The sequence below is a fragment of the Physcomitrium patens genome, chromosome 2 (genome assembly GCF_059467195.1).
Source record: "Physcomitrium patens ecotype Gransden chromosome 2, ASM5946719v1, whole genome shotgun sequence".
NCBI lineage: Eukaryota > Viridiplantae > Streptophyta > Bryopsida > Funariales > Funariaceae > Physcomitrium > Physcomitrium patens.
In genome coordinates, this window is record NC_143411.1 from 5,928,444 (window position 1) to 5,944,000 (window position 15,557).

General features: G+C 41.6%; 2 protein-coding genes across 9 annotated transcripts; both read right to left on the reverse strand.

Moving 5' to 3' along the window:
- Positions 1–1,994: 1,994 nt before the first annotated feature.
- LOC112278734 (protein ORANGE, chloroplastic) lies at positions 1,995–6,666 on the reverse strand. Of its 6 annotated transcripts, none has more exons than XM_024512424.3 (11): positions 6,456–6,666; positions 6,225–6,297; positions 5,594–5,926; positions 5,227–5,359; positions 4,662–4,778; positions 4,042–4,128; positions 3,812–3,888; positions 3,403–3,530; positions 3,083–3,210; positions 2,660–2,733; positions 1,995–2,345 (listed from the first exon to the last, which is right to left on the reverse strand). In XM_024512424.3, the coding sequence occupies exons 3-11, from the start codon at positions 5,812–5,814 to the stop codon at positions 2,309–2,311; spliced, it is 1,002 nt and encodes a 333-aa protein (XP_024368192.1). In that variant the 5' UTR covers positions 5,815–5,926; positions 6,225–6,297; positions 6,456–6,666; the 3' UTR covers positions 1,995–2,308. The 6 variants fall into 6 exon arrangements, with proteins under 6 accessions (XP_024368192.1, XP_024368193.1, XP_090100627.1 ...); XM_024512425.3 differs by having other exon boundaries at positions 6,254–6,297; positions 6,456–6,596; XM_090244501.1 differs by having other exon boundaries at positions 6,095–6,297; positions 6,456–6,596.
- Positions 6,667–7,360: 694 nt separating this feature from the next.
- On the reverse strand, positions 7,361–13,996 carry LOC112278731 (uncharacterized). Of its 3 annotated transcripts, none has more exons than XM_024512414.3 (10): positions 13,484–13,996; positions 11,825–12,257; positions 11,206–11,369; positions 10,933–11,056; positions 10,655–10,784; positions 10,416–10,474; positions 8,284–10,270; positions 8,069–8,146; positions 7,847–7,939; positions 7,361–7,651 (listed from the first exon to the last, which is right to left on the reverse strand). In XM_024512414.3, the coding sequence occupies exons 2-10, from the start codon at positions 11,977–11,979 to the stop codon at positions 7,601–7,603; spliced, it is 2,841 nt and encodes a 946-aa protein (XP_024368182.1). In that variant the 5' UTR covers positions 11,980–12,257; positions 13,484–13,996; the 3' UTR covers positions 7,361–7,600. The 3 variants fall into 3 exon arrangements, with proteins under 3 accessions (XP_024368182.1, XP_024368185.1, XP_090100635.1); XM_024512417.3 differs by having other exon boundaries at positions 10,416–10,471; positions 13,484–13,897; XM_090244509.1 differs by lacking the exon at positions 13,484–13,996 and adding an exon at positions 13,007–13,137.
- Between the last annotated feature and the right edge of the window lie 1,561 nt (positions 13,997–15,557).

Below are 15,557 nucleotides of genomic sequence, written 5' to 3' on the forward strand. Positions count from 1 at the left end.
ACTTATAATTTTTGCGTTCTAGGAACATTTTTATTTTACATTGCAAAAAAATTTAGCTGCTTAAGTAAAAATTTATCATCAGCAGAATAAAAGACAATACAACTTCACTCCTTTAAATGATAAAATTACATGTAAAAATCCATGTGCTTTCATAAATATATTAAGTATTTACAAATACAAAAAGTATTCAACTTTTGAATTTATATTACCGTCATAACTTTATTTTAAAATTTTATGCAGTTCGATAATTAAAAAGATAATACTAAATTTAATATTGATTTATTTTAGAATTTTTTTCATACAAACCATTCTAATTCTGAAATATCAATTGATTTGGGGAACCACAAACCCCTTTTCCTTCGTGGACATCCTTGTGTGGTTGCTTACATTATTATTTAAAACAAAAAAAACAAATATTGTTGTTCTTCCAGTCATTTGTGCAAGTTGACTGCATAATTTTTTAGTTTATTTTCTCTCATATGGAATATACATCTAAATTTTAGTATTTGATATCAATCATTCATCCACAAAAAAAAGTCTTAAACTTGATTTACTTAATTTTATTTGTTTAATGATTCTTCTCAATAGTAATAATATCATTATCAAAAAAGATTAAAATAAGAATGATATTATTATGTTCATATAAGGGTACATAGCACAACAATATCCATGCATTAAAAGAGGTGTCCACCTAGCAATTCCTTTGATTTATGATCTATTAAAGTCTATTGTCATGTAACAAAATATTATATAGTAAAAATATTGTTATATGACACATTTTTAAGTAGTTCATCAAGAAAATATATATATATATATATATATATATATATTGTAAGTTTCATTCATCTAGAGATTTAATAATTTAAAGTTATTAATTGAAGCATGTAAAAAAAAAGAAAAAAAAAAAAAAAAAAATGATGATGATGATGATGAAAGAATTATCTTGAAAAACTGAAGTTATGGTAATTTATATATTAAAAAACCTATTTATGGTTTTTTAATATTTTTAACAGTTATGTTTAATGTGATCAATTTTTTAATTTTACTTCTTTGTAATGTTAAAAAGAGTAAAAATTATAAGTGTGTACATTCACAACATTACACCAATATTATGTGTTACAATGTATCCTTTAACCTATTTATTGTGACAAGAAAACAAATGAAAAAAAATAACTTGTTATTAAAAAATATTGTACAAAAACTACTTAAAAACTTCTCACACAAATTATAAGTAGTAGTTGTTTTTGTATCATTTTGCCACATGTTTCCTAAATCTTCTTCATCTTTTAAATTCTAAAGTAGCTGTAGCTACTAATTGCTATTTACGTGATTCTTAAGAATTTTTGAAAGAAGAGAAGCATTAATATAAATTCAGTTTGCATTAAAATAAATATAAATGTAAATGAATTTAATTATATATAAACTTATTTGCAAGAAGATTGCTTTACACATACTTTAGAAGAGTTGTATTAAGAGCATCTTGTGATTTATGTCCTATTCAAGGTGAACAACATTTAACAAGTTTTGATAAAAGATTGATCTTATTAATAATATTATAATAAAAATCTAAATTATAAAACTCGATAATTTTAGTACAGTCTATCATTATGCTACAAAATAAAATCATATATTGTTTTAGGAATTCCAAGAATGTATTGCACAAGAAAAAAATAAAAAGAAACGAAAATTAATTTGAGTTCAATGTGAAGATTCTTGAACGTTAATTACATAATTACTAACTAAAAACAATTATCAAAATTTCAAACTAAGTGTTGTTGATTTTTTATGATTACAAATAAATAAAATTTTCCACTAATTTTTCCATTAAAGGACTATCATTTACATTTCTAAAATAATCAAAACATTTCGTTACAAAACCAGGTAAAACGCATTTCATACATGAAGTTCATTACTCTTCTAGAGCCAGGGGCACATCCTGTTTATGGCCAAAGAGCAGGGAAAAAAAAAAAAAAAAAAAAAAAAAAAAACTGAGGTGGATTAGAACAGCAATTGTTTGTAATTAGTCCATTCCCCAAAAGAGGGGTGAAAAAATATTAGAATGTAGTCACAGATTCGTCAAGTTTCCATGATTCACAAGTCTAATGTTCTACTCCCGTACTTTTATAGGGAAAGTATCCAACAATCATGAGCAGGTTAAATTCAACTGCTAAATGTGTTCGTATCTGTGGCTTTGTATAGTGGTCTCATTAAAAGATTCGAACTCAGAATGGAACATTGAGGTGACTCCCAGCTTGATTATCACATCTGAGAGTTGAGTAAAGGAAAAGCAACTAGTTGAGTTGAGGATTTACTTGATGGGGCGGACCTCAAGAAGCGAGGTCAACCTGCCAAGAGATTATGTACTTGGTTAGAATGCTAGCACAAAAGAATATAAGGTTGAAAATGAAACTCTAATTAACAGACTTTTAAACAACAGTCGATAGTAACTTTCAAAGATATTTAATTTGTACGCCTCACTTATCAAACCATATTTTCAAGTGGATGACATGGAGTGGCTGTCAAATATGCCATATGGTCTCTTCTTTACGTCAGGAATATAGAATAGAGCCCGGTATAAGCTTTGCTGGTCATTGAAATTGGTCAACATGTTGCTCAAGTATATCTACAGCAGTATTCAAATAGGTATTCCAGTTCTTACTGGAAAGGGTCAATGCGAGGATCGTGTTCACTAGCCAGTGCCATGCCTGTGCAGAGACATGTTGGACACATCACCTGCAAGTGTGTTCAATTCCCGGTCAGCAACGACTACATAAAAGAAAGAAACTAAGGCTATATATTGCCCTTTGATAACGTAAGCTTTGAACCGTGTAACATTCTGGCTTGCATGTCTGTAGAAGGGAGACAAAGGAAAATTCAATCCAAGAAGATGAGCGAACCTCCCTGAATCCAATTGTGAAAGGACGAAAAACACTTGGAGCACACATCCACATCGTACAGGTTTCCGAACTACAGATCGCAGAAGTACTGATGTGCGCTTCAGATTAAATTCCTTCAAATTAACAAGCCATATTCCAGAACTGTAATATTACGCTTAAGATAAGGAGCGGGCCAGATTAAGAACCTTGGTAGCACCAGCGCAATTCGGGCAACGTTCGGTGGAACTTGATGAAGCTAAAGCAGCTGTGGTTCCACCGTTCTCCATACCAACAATGGACCCAGAACCAGCACAACGTGCACATGCCAAGTACCCTGCATTCCAGCAGAACACAATTATGAATTTATCATTCCTTGTCTTCCACAATTGTGGAATCTGTAACAATGTAGAATAGACCCTATCAAGAAGTAAATGAGAAGACAGTGGAAAATGACTCACGAAACGCTCAGATTAATAAATAGTATCTTAAAAGTTCATAAGGTATTATATATAGAATTGAGACGAACCAGTGCCGTGGCAGTATTTGCACCGCTGTTGTTCTTGCCTCCTCACGTTGTTAAGCTCCACAACCATGAGAGATGTAATGACTCCGACAGAACCGCCTGAAAACGATGCCACTATAGGATCCACTTCACTACGCCCACACACGTTAAATTTTAGCTTTAAGCAACCATAGGTTTAATGAAGATTATACAAAAGAATACATATTTTGATATGTGTATATGTTTAAAGCTAATATGTGTGTGTGTGTGTGTTTAAATATATACATATATAACCTTGTAGACACAGAAGTATAAAAATACGGCCCTCTTTCAAACTCCATGAAGTGAAGTGTTTTTGTATGAAAATAATGTTGAAAAGATAGCATGGCTGACAGGCACAAGATAAAAACTAAAGCGATGAGTTTGAAAGCACCTTAGCTGCATGGGAAGGTGTATATGGCGAATGAAATCTGCGTAGGATGTACCTCCAATGCCCAGCTTCAGCTCCAGCTGTTCTCGGCAATACATATCCCACATCACACTGATAAGGGAGTAGTTATAAACTTTTCTGATAATAATAGCAATTTAAAGGTGAGCACTATCGATTATTCCAACAATAACAAATCAAGTATTTCACAAGACACAGAACAGGCAATATCTTACAGTAGGAGCGATAAGGCCACCGAAAAGGACGATTCCAATCACAATTATGAGGCATGTTCTGAAATACTGGTTCAAAGTTGCTTGAGTCTGCAAGTAAAAATATTATGTTAAATTACTGTCCAAAATCAACAGGTCTATTTCCGAATGCATCTTCATGCCAAAAGAATCTTCAAATGATGACGATCAAATTATACGCAATTTTAGGTTAATAAATTAGGTGACGATCACGCATGACATCAACCAGTCATACATTGTTAATATTAAACAAATAACCAGTCATACATTGAGGCTCACGAATTTTGGAGCTACAACTTAGGCCAGATTTGTAAAAGCAGGTCAGATCAATGTAAAAACTACATAGATCACAATTCTCACTGGCATATACACAATGATTCTATCTCAAAGCTTAACAGGGTGAGGAGCACTACAGTACACGTTCCAAAAGACACCTCGAGTGAAACGCTAAGAAAGCAATCACAACCACGTGACATTCTTTTACCAACATGAAGCTGCTTCGGCGAGGTAACGCTTCAATTAGACAAAGCCCTAAAACCTTCACCAATGAGCTGACTGCTGTTAACTTCCAAATCTATTATCCAAAACGATGTAGTTAAACACACCATTGGGGCGAGCAGTGGGATGGCAGACGTGTACTCTGGCATTTCTTCGTTCTCAGCAACATCCTCAATGCCTTTCTCCGTACTCTTGATTTTGTGCTGAATGCGTAATCTTCTAACCTGGAAAATACACCACATTGTGGAATGATGAAAAATCCGTTAACCATTTTCTACGAAAAGTTGGCTCTGTTACTTGAATCTGAGTTCATCAACAGCACGGGGAAGTACCACATTCTTGTTGCAAAACCAATAATATAAAATATAAAATAAGCGAGGTTCACAATATTAAAAGACTGGCGGGCAATCTATCAACGCATCTATACACGTCCAGAAGTGGATAATTCCGTGTTGAAGTCAGAAACCTCCAACTTCTGACTTCAAATATGTTAGCTCCATTCCGTCATTTCAAATTCTACAGGCTGGTTTTACTAAAAATATGATTGAGATGTGTGAAACCAAATAAGAACTTACGATGACGAAAGAGTCCTTCTTTATCTGCACTTTTTAAGACAGCTTATGGTCACAATAAGCCTCTGGAACAACTGAACACTAAATAGAATAAACTGACCTCTTCCATGAGAAGGAAGATTTTGTTGCGGCGCCTTGTGATGTTATCCCGAATCTCTTGAAGGTCCATCTGAGCAAAGTCCATTACCGTATCACGCCCTTCAATAATGCAAAAAGCATCTGCATCTTCCGCTCTGCAATAACCGTGATCAAAACCTTCTCTGTCAAAGTTGCACTGACAAATGCGACGCCACCAGGCTACTCGGTTGGCTGCTGCAAGCGTTTAAAAACAGACTATAACATCGTGGTAAATATCCACGAGTGGCATGAAGAACAATGCACGGGAACGTGAAATTAAGATAGAAACATGGACAATTCGTGCATATTAGCTAAACCACAGGGTAGTCAAGACCATAACAAAACTATACCCGGATGACATGGCCGAAACTTTGACAGCGTCGCCTTCAACGCTCTTGGCATTTTTACCCTTGTCGCTTCCCGCTACACCTTTCCACTCCATCTTGCCTCTCCATTGTCGCAATCCGACACGGGCATTCCCAATAGCACCGGGTGGACGCAGCGTCCTCCTCACCTTCAACTGGGGCAGCGCAAGACCACCGCCTCCAACCGTCCATTGCAAGCAGGGCATCTTCAGGATTCCAAAGAAACCGTCAAACAAATTGGCTAAACCCCTGGAAGCCCCTAGTCGCAGAGCATGAGGATCCGCCCCGCTGGTTACACTGGATCTCCCGAGAACTCAACTGCGATTCTCCAAAGATACCAATGGAAATATAATATAAGAGAGTCTGAAAACCAACTCCTCAACACGCAAAACACAGCTTGATGCTACTCAGCCCCGACAGCTCTCCAAAATTCTTTCTGAGATACAACCCTGATTGCTTAAGAACACGATGGCCAAGGAAACTAACACTTTCACTGCCAATTCAATGTGACTCAGTTCACACACTCAAAAGGCTTTCCCCTCAGCTAAGTCGCAAAAGCCCTTGCAACACACACTAGCCTCCAATCTTCGCGACAACAAAAAAAACCGGCAGCTACCCGAAAATTGCAAGGCACACGAACCCTACAAAGAGTTGCGCGAAGAAATCAGAACACAATCTTCGCCACAGTGCTGCAAAGACAACATTCACGCAAACCCCGTCAATTGCTGTGAAGAAATTCAACGATTCCGGCCCACTACAGTGCGGCGCCTGAACCTCTCCCGAAATCCTCAACAAAATCCACCAAACACTATATTTGACCCCGTCCCCGCCCCTCTATTGCCATTACCTGTAAATCCCGTCGCCACCACAAAATTGCAGGTTCATCTACAATCTGAGATAATCTTATACGTTGGGTTGGGATGGTAAGGCTCGCATTCAAGAGGCGATTGATTCCCATGCCAAGGACGAGCGGGTGAGTTCCTCCTGCTCCGGAAACATGGACGTGGAACTCTCCCAGAGCATATTCGGGAACGGAACCGTGAACTTTCGGGAACCCTTTAGGAGCTTATGGGAACACCCCAGTTTCTCTTTTGATGCCATCTAGACTTCGACACCCAAAGGGCGAAAAAATAAGAATAGGAAAAAGGGCAAAAACATACCCATGAGGGCTATCCTACTGCCTTGCTGTGAACAAGGAATATACTCTGGAAAACTGCAACGTTGATTGTGAATAGAAGGCTGCTGCACTCCCTGGTTCACCCCACCTTGTTGAATGTCACGAAAAAGCTACATTCCTTAAAAAAATTGACAATCCCCTCCCCCCACTGATGTTGCTCTACCAGCATTCCAATTTAGAATCTTGCTGCGGCAGTGTCAGGAAATGTAGAGTGGTTTTCAGAAGTTGAATCATACTGGCTCCACTTCGAGTACAGTGCAGAAGGTTGTGAACAGTATTGAGTTGGCCATAAATCATGCAGTACTGGTGGAAATGGTCTTCGATTCCCGATTAGTTGTTTCAGAGTTGTTGCTAACTAGGAGAGCCAATGGAGAATGTGAGTGAACTAACATCACAGGTTGCTGATGACAAGACTTTCTCAGAACATGAGTTCGTTAGTTGTTGCTATTGAGAGCCTAGGAGTCCTACATTGCAAGCATCTTAGGTCAAGAGGGGAGCATTGACAGGACTTCCGTTCGCTCCATACACTTACATGATTTTTATTGCCCAGTGCGAAGTGAAGTGAGAAACCAGGGTAAAGAAAGAAAATAAATAAATAAAAAATCTCTGTTTACAAAAAGTTTTTTCTTTGAATTGGTATGTACTGATCAACAAATCTAAGTATGAAATAGGCCGTCTAGATTCCTCCTCTACCGTGTTCATATGTGATGCTATCACAGCCGCTTTGCTACTCCACACGGCTGGAAATCTTGGGCTGGCTAGGCAACCACGCTCCAGGTCATTCATAAGTGACGACTCCGTCATTAACAATCACTTCAGCACTCACTTCCTGTATCATCATCTTGATCACTTACTACTGCGGCAGCCTACAACACATACAATAAGTGAACGTCAGAAGAGCCTTCTTCAAGAAACACTTCTCTATCAAGTATATCAATCATCGAAACAGGGATTTTGTAGTTAAATCTCTACAAATTCCTCCATGCCACAGCTTTTTACAGAGATATTGAGGCAGCATATTTTAAAGGGTTTCAAAACAAAACTACAAGTAGGATCCCCACCTGGCGAATTGCACGCAGAGTGGCCGCAACGTTGGATTCTGAACGATCGACCCAAGTCCTTGACCTTGGAGCTGGGTTCGGGAGAGTGGAAGCCTGACACCGTCTCAAAAAGTGAGTGAAAATCATTGCATCGTCGAGAGCCTTAAAACACAAAAACCTTGTCTCACAGCAGTAAAACTTCAGGGATATGTACTCTAGAAGAAGTGGAGCTCAAAACTATACCTGGATCCTACTTTTTTCGAAATACAAACCACCATTATCAATAGCCCTCCTGGAATCGGTGGCATGGACATCCTTGAGCTGCAATAGAAAGTAGATATTTAAAATAAAAGACTGCAAAATATTAGATAATCCAAGAATATTATGATTCGATCTAACCGGACGGCATAGCATGGTATAGCATTGGTAATTTGCAGTAGAGGTTGAGCATGTTATACCTGATCCGAATTGTGCGCAGAGCTTGCAGTAGTCTGCGGTGGCCAGGAGCTAGGGAGCATAGCACCTAATTGAGGTGGAGGTGTGGGTTGGAGTGCTCGTCCAAAAGAAGGATAATTATGCGGTAATTGATCTCCTTTACTTAAAGAATGATCCTGATTTAACGATGGTGACCTTGAGACCGTAGGTGAAATTGACAGAAAAGGAATAACAGGCGGACCTTCGGGGCTTTTCCTGCCAAATTGGGGGTTGGTACTGTGCGCAACAGGTGAACCCATCAACCCACGAGCTACTCTTGCCGGTGACTCGGGCGGTGAGAGAGCACAAATATTTGGCCCCTTCGGAGACGAGCTTGCTGACGACATGTACCATCCATCGTCATACTCAATCACAGACGATGACGAATCGTTCCTGTAAGGTCGATGTTGTGTCGATTCGTAGCCAAGGCGCTCAGAAACTTCAACGGACTGATCTTCGTGTATAATAACCGCACGCTGTGAGCCTGACGCTATCTCCTCTTGGAAGTGCCCGCTGCCGCCCAGCATGCGCGATCGAAGCAGATTGTTCAAGTCCAAGCTATCATTAACCCTCAGAGACAGGTTTCGTCGTTCGGTATCAGCAAAGCCTAGAATATTGCTAGTTTGGATCTGTGAACCATTATCCTTTGCCCAACGACGACGGCTTCTAGGAGTCACAGGTTGCCCAACGTTGGCCAAAGCGGACTGGTCTTCTTTCACTATCTGAGGGACTTGATTCTCCAGCCCAAGTGATTGGTTTCTACCCTCTACAGAAGTTCTAACTTTCTCTTTCACGTTGGTCGAAGTTCTGCGCATATCCAAAAGAGCTACAGATGCATGTGATTGGAGGGTAGGCTTCCCGAGTGCCTTTTTCGGAGTTATCTTTGAAACCTTCTTGGCAACTTTGTTAGGAGACTTGCGAGGCGCTGTATCAGGACGCTTAATGGGACACACTTCAGGAAATTCGTTGGGAAGATTGCCAGGAATATCATTCGGAAGATTTTCAGTAAGTTTCCCATCATGTTTTCCATCAAGTTCTCCATCAAGTTCTCCATCCAGTTTTCCATCAAGTTCTCCATCAAGTTCTCCATCCAGTTTTCCATCCAGTTTTCCATCCAGTTTTTTATCCAATTTTACGGAGGGTTTATAGGGAAGAGAACTAAGGGGCACATCAGGGAGCGTTGAGGGTAGTAGAGATTCCTCATGCACCTTCTCAGCGACATATTCATGGCCGTTCCGTGCGTCAGATTCTTCACTTGTAGCCGACTCGTTGGCGATGCTTTCATCAACAGACAGCGATTCTTCGTCCTCAACGGAAGGCTGGCCGCCAGGACTTCCAGCGAGGCTTTCAGCAGAATCCCCCCATTGACGAACAGTATTGTTACCTACAACCAGGCTGTCAGGCTCCTTGAAACCACCGACCTTACACGTATCGTCCTCATTATGGTCTAACTCATCAGACCCTCCAGACTGTGTTTGTCGGTGCGCTTGCACCTGCGACTTCAGCATAGATTGGTTGAGTGATTTCTCGTGCTCGAACTCCATGGCGAACCGGCTCTGGACTTCGGCATCCCACCGAGTTCGAGAATCAGGCTCGGAATCTACGTCAGACTCCATGGTTGTCAACGCATCCACGTAGAAATCGTCGTTACTTGCATCTTCTTCATCGCAAGACAATCCATCATCATGGTTGGATCTTGAAGTCCGGCGTCCCAGTGCTGCATTCTGGATGTCTTTAGCATTAATCTTAAGGGGGGCCAGGACGGGACCTTCGGCAACTTCAGGGAGTTGCCGCCTCTGGAATCTGCGCTCCGGTGATCGAGGCTTTTCGGGCGAGCCTGGCTCATCCGGCGTGAGAACCCCCTCGATTGGAATCTCAAGCACCCGGTCCAATCGCCTTGAACGCAGATCGGGGGTGAAATCGCCTGTAAACCCTTCGAGATTCTCGAAGAGAGCTGACGATAATCGTTCTCTGTTATTTTGGATTATTCCGCAACATGTTCAGAGTTTCAGTGTTGTCAAATTCCCTACTTGACAAACTGGAATCACTATTCACTGTGTTCATTTCGAATGGTGCAAAAGTGCTGATGAATTCAAAGCATTAAGAAAAACAGTACCTGGTATAAGTCTTTGCACCGTCATTGTTCGAGAATTCCTCAGCTGCACTATTCTTCTTCTGGCACAGATGTAGACAGAAAAAAAACGTTAACATATGATGCTAGCTACTGTGCTGCGACCCAACTATCCATTGGTCTACTACAGGAAATTCGAGAATGCGGATAGTATGGTCAAATTAATAAATATCTGAAACTGGGGAGGTTTGGTAGGATATGCAGGATGAGAACAAAGCACCTACTTGTAGTTCGGCCTCTCGTTGTCTCTGTAATTGTTCAGCTTTCAATAGTTGCGAGCTGACCCAATTAATTTTAAAAAATGTTGGATCTGTATACCTCCTCACACATGCACCTCGTCCAGCTTCATCAAACCTGATAAGCAAAGATTACGATAAATCAACAATCACTAAGGAATCCTGACGGAAAAGAAACAATAACAAGAACAACAACTATCCATTACAAGAATGGACATGTCTATCTGCAGATGCCAATTCGCTCAAACTCTGCGTGAGCTGCGTACTTGTCAAGAAGAAACAATCGAGGTGGACCTCGACAGTCGTCGTAGAAGTTACGAACGAAGCGTGGAACCTCTCCTTGCGCACAAAGATTCTGGTCCATTGGCAAAGATGCACGCCATTTAGACCCTGCCATATCAAAATCGTCATCAACTTCACGGTCAAAATGTCGACTTCTGAAATAGGAAAATGCTCATAATGCGTAAGTATCAAATGTCAATTGGTAGAACCTTAAAATTGGGAATGACATAGAAGGAGGCTAGAGGCCTGTAACCCACGTGTACTGTACGCGAATGTAAGTTGACTAGCTTCCATAAGCAGTTTCTTCTCCATAGCCGGCAGATCTGCCTCCAGACGAGCAACCCGGGCCTTTAAATTCTGGCCTCGTGAAACAATCTTCATGATGTCGTCATGAAGGTCCTGGAAAATCTCAGCTGCAAACCTGCAAATATAACACTCATACATATCATTTTGTCAACAACACGAGCTCGTCATCCGCATTGGACGTCAGACGCGACTTTCAGACTACATGTGCGATGAAAGAGTCATGACACAAGGTACTATTGTTCTCAAACAAAGACCCCAACTAACCAAATTTTGAAGTACAACCTTCAAGTTCTTGGGAAAAGCTGGTGTCAGAATTTTGCAACAAACCGAGGTAGCTGCTAATCAATTACAGGACTGAAATAGCAAAATTTTGGTGCAGAGAAACTAGCCGAACAACGAGCTCGTAGTTAGTTCTAAGCTTGTACAATAGGCACTCAGATTTCACGTGTTAGGGAGCTCTGGTTACAATGTCCACTTATGATTCGCCGGGTTACTAGGACAAACTTGGAGCAACACTGGTGTGTAGAAGCACGAAAATTCCAACAATTGAGGAGAATTTGAAAAACATACTCAGCCATGTCGCCGAGCTGACGGACAATGCCCACAAGGCCAGCCATGGCCACTCCTTCGAGTAACCCCTCGGAGTCATCTCGACCCGCAGTGCGGTAAAGCTCGGGATTAGCCAAGCTATGTTCGCACCGCACTTCGTACCGCACTAAAGGCATGGTATCGGACTCTCAAGCTCCAGTCACCTTAACTCTCGTCCAAGGAACAGACACCGTTCCAAACTGCGAACCGATGACCTCATCCTCAGCTACCAGGGCATCCCTGCAATTGGATATCCTCACCGGCATATCCTTTACGCATTCCATAACCAGAATAACTGATGCATCTCATGACTGGACTCTAATTGATTAATCCAGCGCCTCGATTTATCCTTCATCTCGAAGTGAAGTTCAGATTCCCAGTTTGCTCAGCCCTTTCTTGTGGTCTTTCGCATGAGCTATCACAATGACGAGCGTACAGAAATTAGAACATCACTCAAAAAAAAAAGTGACGCAGTAAAGAGAAGGATAACATGTCACATCAAAAATAGGTGCAAAGCAATCAGTATGTTGTTCAGGTGTCTAGAGAAGGCTAGTCCAATTTGAGGTTAACAATTGTGATGCGAGCGGCCTCTGAATTCAATCTTATTTGTTGCGAGAAGATAACGGAAGATCTGAAGTGAGTCTGGACACGTTCAACCGATCCGAAGCAGTGACAGTCTGCACCTGGGGTGTAGAAACATCTGTTCTGTTCTGTAACAGTAAATTGTAGACTCTACTGGCAATATTTGATCGGAGTTGCGCATTGGCTTGATTCTGACACAAGTTGGCCAAGCGCTCAGACAACCCAAGTAACAAAGAAGCTAGATTTTCCAAGAAGAGAGTTTGGCGCTTGGGTATGAGAAGATGAATTAGATTCGGTTCATCAAAGATACAAATATGTGTGCTGTGAACGCCTCTTACGCTACACTTCTAGAAATACTACGGGGTTACACACAAGAACTTTAAAAGATTAGTGATGGCGGAATCCTCTTATTCTCATGAACACAATGCACATTCTAAAGACACGCTGGGACTGGCTTTCGAAGATTACCACCACGACCCTTTGAGCTTTAAATCAACAATAGACCTGCTTCTCTAACCTCCACAAACCATTGTCATTCTTTCAGATGAAGCTCAGCTTTCTGAGGCTGAAAATGGCACTTACGCTAAAAGTTACAACGACGCTCATCTTGGATTTCTACCACCTCAATGGGGCATCACAAAGACTAATCGATGGTCTCAAAGGTGGTTCCCAGAAGATTAATACACTAGCACTCACAACTCACAACCTTGAAGCTAAAGAAGAAAGTTAGGTTTGAAGATTCGAGAAGCCATATGCACCACTCATTCTTGTTCAGAAAAGAAAGAACCCATTCTTGGGCAGATTTTAATTTACGAAGCGATATCAGACAGAAGTCCAAGCTTCGAAAGATCGCGGTCTCTCGCTTTCACTCCCTCTCAGTCTCGCAATCCCATAAAAGAAAACACCCAATTAGATTAGACAGCTCAATCGCAAACCGTGATCGCTCATTGCTACAGGCATGACCAGGGATAAACCAACACAGCCAACTCTATTTCTCGTGCTTACCATCTACAGAGAAAACACTAACAACGAACCCAACAAATTCGGCGAGTGAATCACCTCGTCAGCCAGCTGATAGTGCTTCCAGTTGGCCAAGGATTCACCCTGGAACTTCTCACTTCTCCAGTGTTGGCAAGCTACACGAGGCCTCCCTCCACCTCCAACCCCCTCATCAATACCCATCCCCATAAACCATTTCCAAGCGCACACACCAACAAACCACATAACCCCACTTCAATCCTTAGATGATCACCTCCTCGCTCCTAGGCTACCAGAAGCCGGACACGGTTTTCACTCGATACTACAATGCGCTCAACACTATGTCACAGATAGGCTCTCCCTCCTGCCCTCTCCTCTGAATGAGAAATTACGCCGCAAACGTTGTCTAAGGTGACCACACAACAACACCGGCAATACAGCAAGCCCTTTTGATTCCACGATTGCACCACAAAAGGCTCTCGCGACATGTGAGTAACGCTTGAGCAAAGATACGATGGGCTCGGAGTCCGATGCCGGAGGTTTGACACTCCAGCAAAGGCGGGAGCCCCGAAACTTTCTCTCGGAATTTGTGTCCTGATAAACGATAACTCCTCCTCTGCCATTCAGTTCCTTTATGCGCCGGAATGTTGCTCTCCCCATCCATCTCAGCCTCTTCTCGTTTGCAAACCTCTTGGGCAATTGGCCCTGACCCATCTGACAACATTTACGTTTCAATTCCCTTGGATGTGGTGGATCGTTAACGTGGGGTTCGTTGGTACCGTGAGTTGTGGGCTGTTTTATATTGCCGTTTATATAAAGCAAGTCTTGTTCAATGCTCAAGAATATCGCATGTAAATTTTCTCTGAGTTCTATTTTACGATGAAACTTGTAAATGCCAACCGGAGATTGGGGTACAGAAAAGTGTGCGGTGAAGGTTTTAATGGATACGCAGTTGACATGACTTCCACATCTGGGTCAAGGTTGTAGTTCCTTAAGTTATGAGATGATTTGATCGGTGTATACATTCCACATCAATCTGTGGAATCCTTCACGCCATTTTCAAATATCAATTGCGCTGAATTCTGGGCGTTGAAACAATCTCACAAAATTTGAAAGCAATTTTCTCAAACCACCCAGCATTACTTCTTCTTCTTCTTCTTCTTCTTCCTCTTCCTCTTCTTCTTGTTTCGCAGTACACACCAGCAACATATGGTTGCATCTTCTTTGCTGCCACTGCTACTACTTCAAGTATGGACGATGAAAAATAAAAAATATCACCGCAAAACCTTCTCCTACTCATTGAGAGGCATTGCCAGAGTTCTCATGTGCGGAACGCACAGCATGACTGTCATCACTACTTAGACCCCAATAATGCCAGCTCTACAGGAAGGAAGAGAGTAGTACCACCACATCTTTTTCCTAAGCCACAGAAAGATCCCTGCTGTGGGACATGGATACCATGCACAGTAATCGGAACCCAAATCACCAGCTGAACTGCTCAGATTTCTAGCCTTTCCTTGGGAATTGTGACCCTCTCTGTCTCCGTGCATGCGGTGTTTCTGCTTCACCCCCCAAAAAAACACAAAAACAAAAACAAACCCCCCTCTTCTTTCTCTTCGTCTTCGAATCACGGAGCATGTAAGCTCAACGAAACACAAGAAATGAAAAGAAAAAAGAAATGAAAAAAAGTATGTAATCTCCAGCTCTCCAGCTCCACTACACATAGAAGCTCACCCATCCATGCACAAACAGTAAATGGGGGGGGGGGGGGGTGGTAAATGGAGCTCAGACAGGGCGGTGGTTCGGAAGCAGAGGGATGCCGAAGTCTTTTACTCACAACAGCTGGATGGAAGCCTCTCCTCCATCTTGCTGCCCTCCTACTGAGTCTGGCGGGCAGGCTGGCAGGCTGCTACTCAAATCTACAAAACCAAAACCCCGAGGTCTCCTTTTTAGTATTAATATTCTTATTATTGGAATGGTGTTTATGAATTGAGAATGCAGCAGTCGTTGCAGGGTTGATGAGAAACCTGTGCTGGCCCAGAAAGTCTGAGCAGCAGCCTTGAAGCTGACATCTGCTCACAGCAGCAGCAGCAGCAGCTGCTCCCCTCTCTCTCTCTGCTCCTCTACTCCACCAACACCACAGATTCATGTGGAC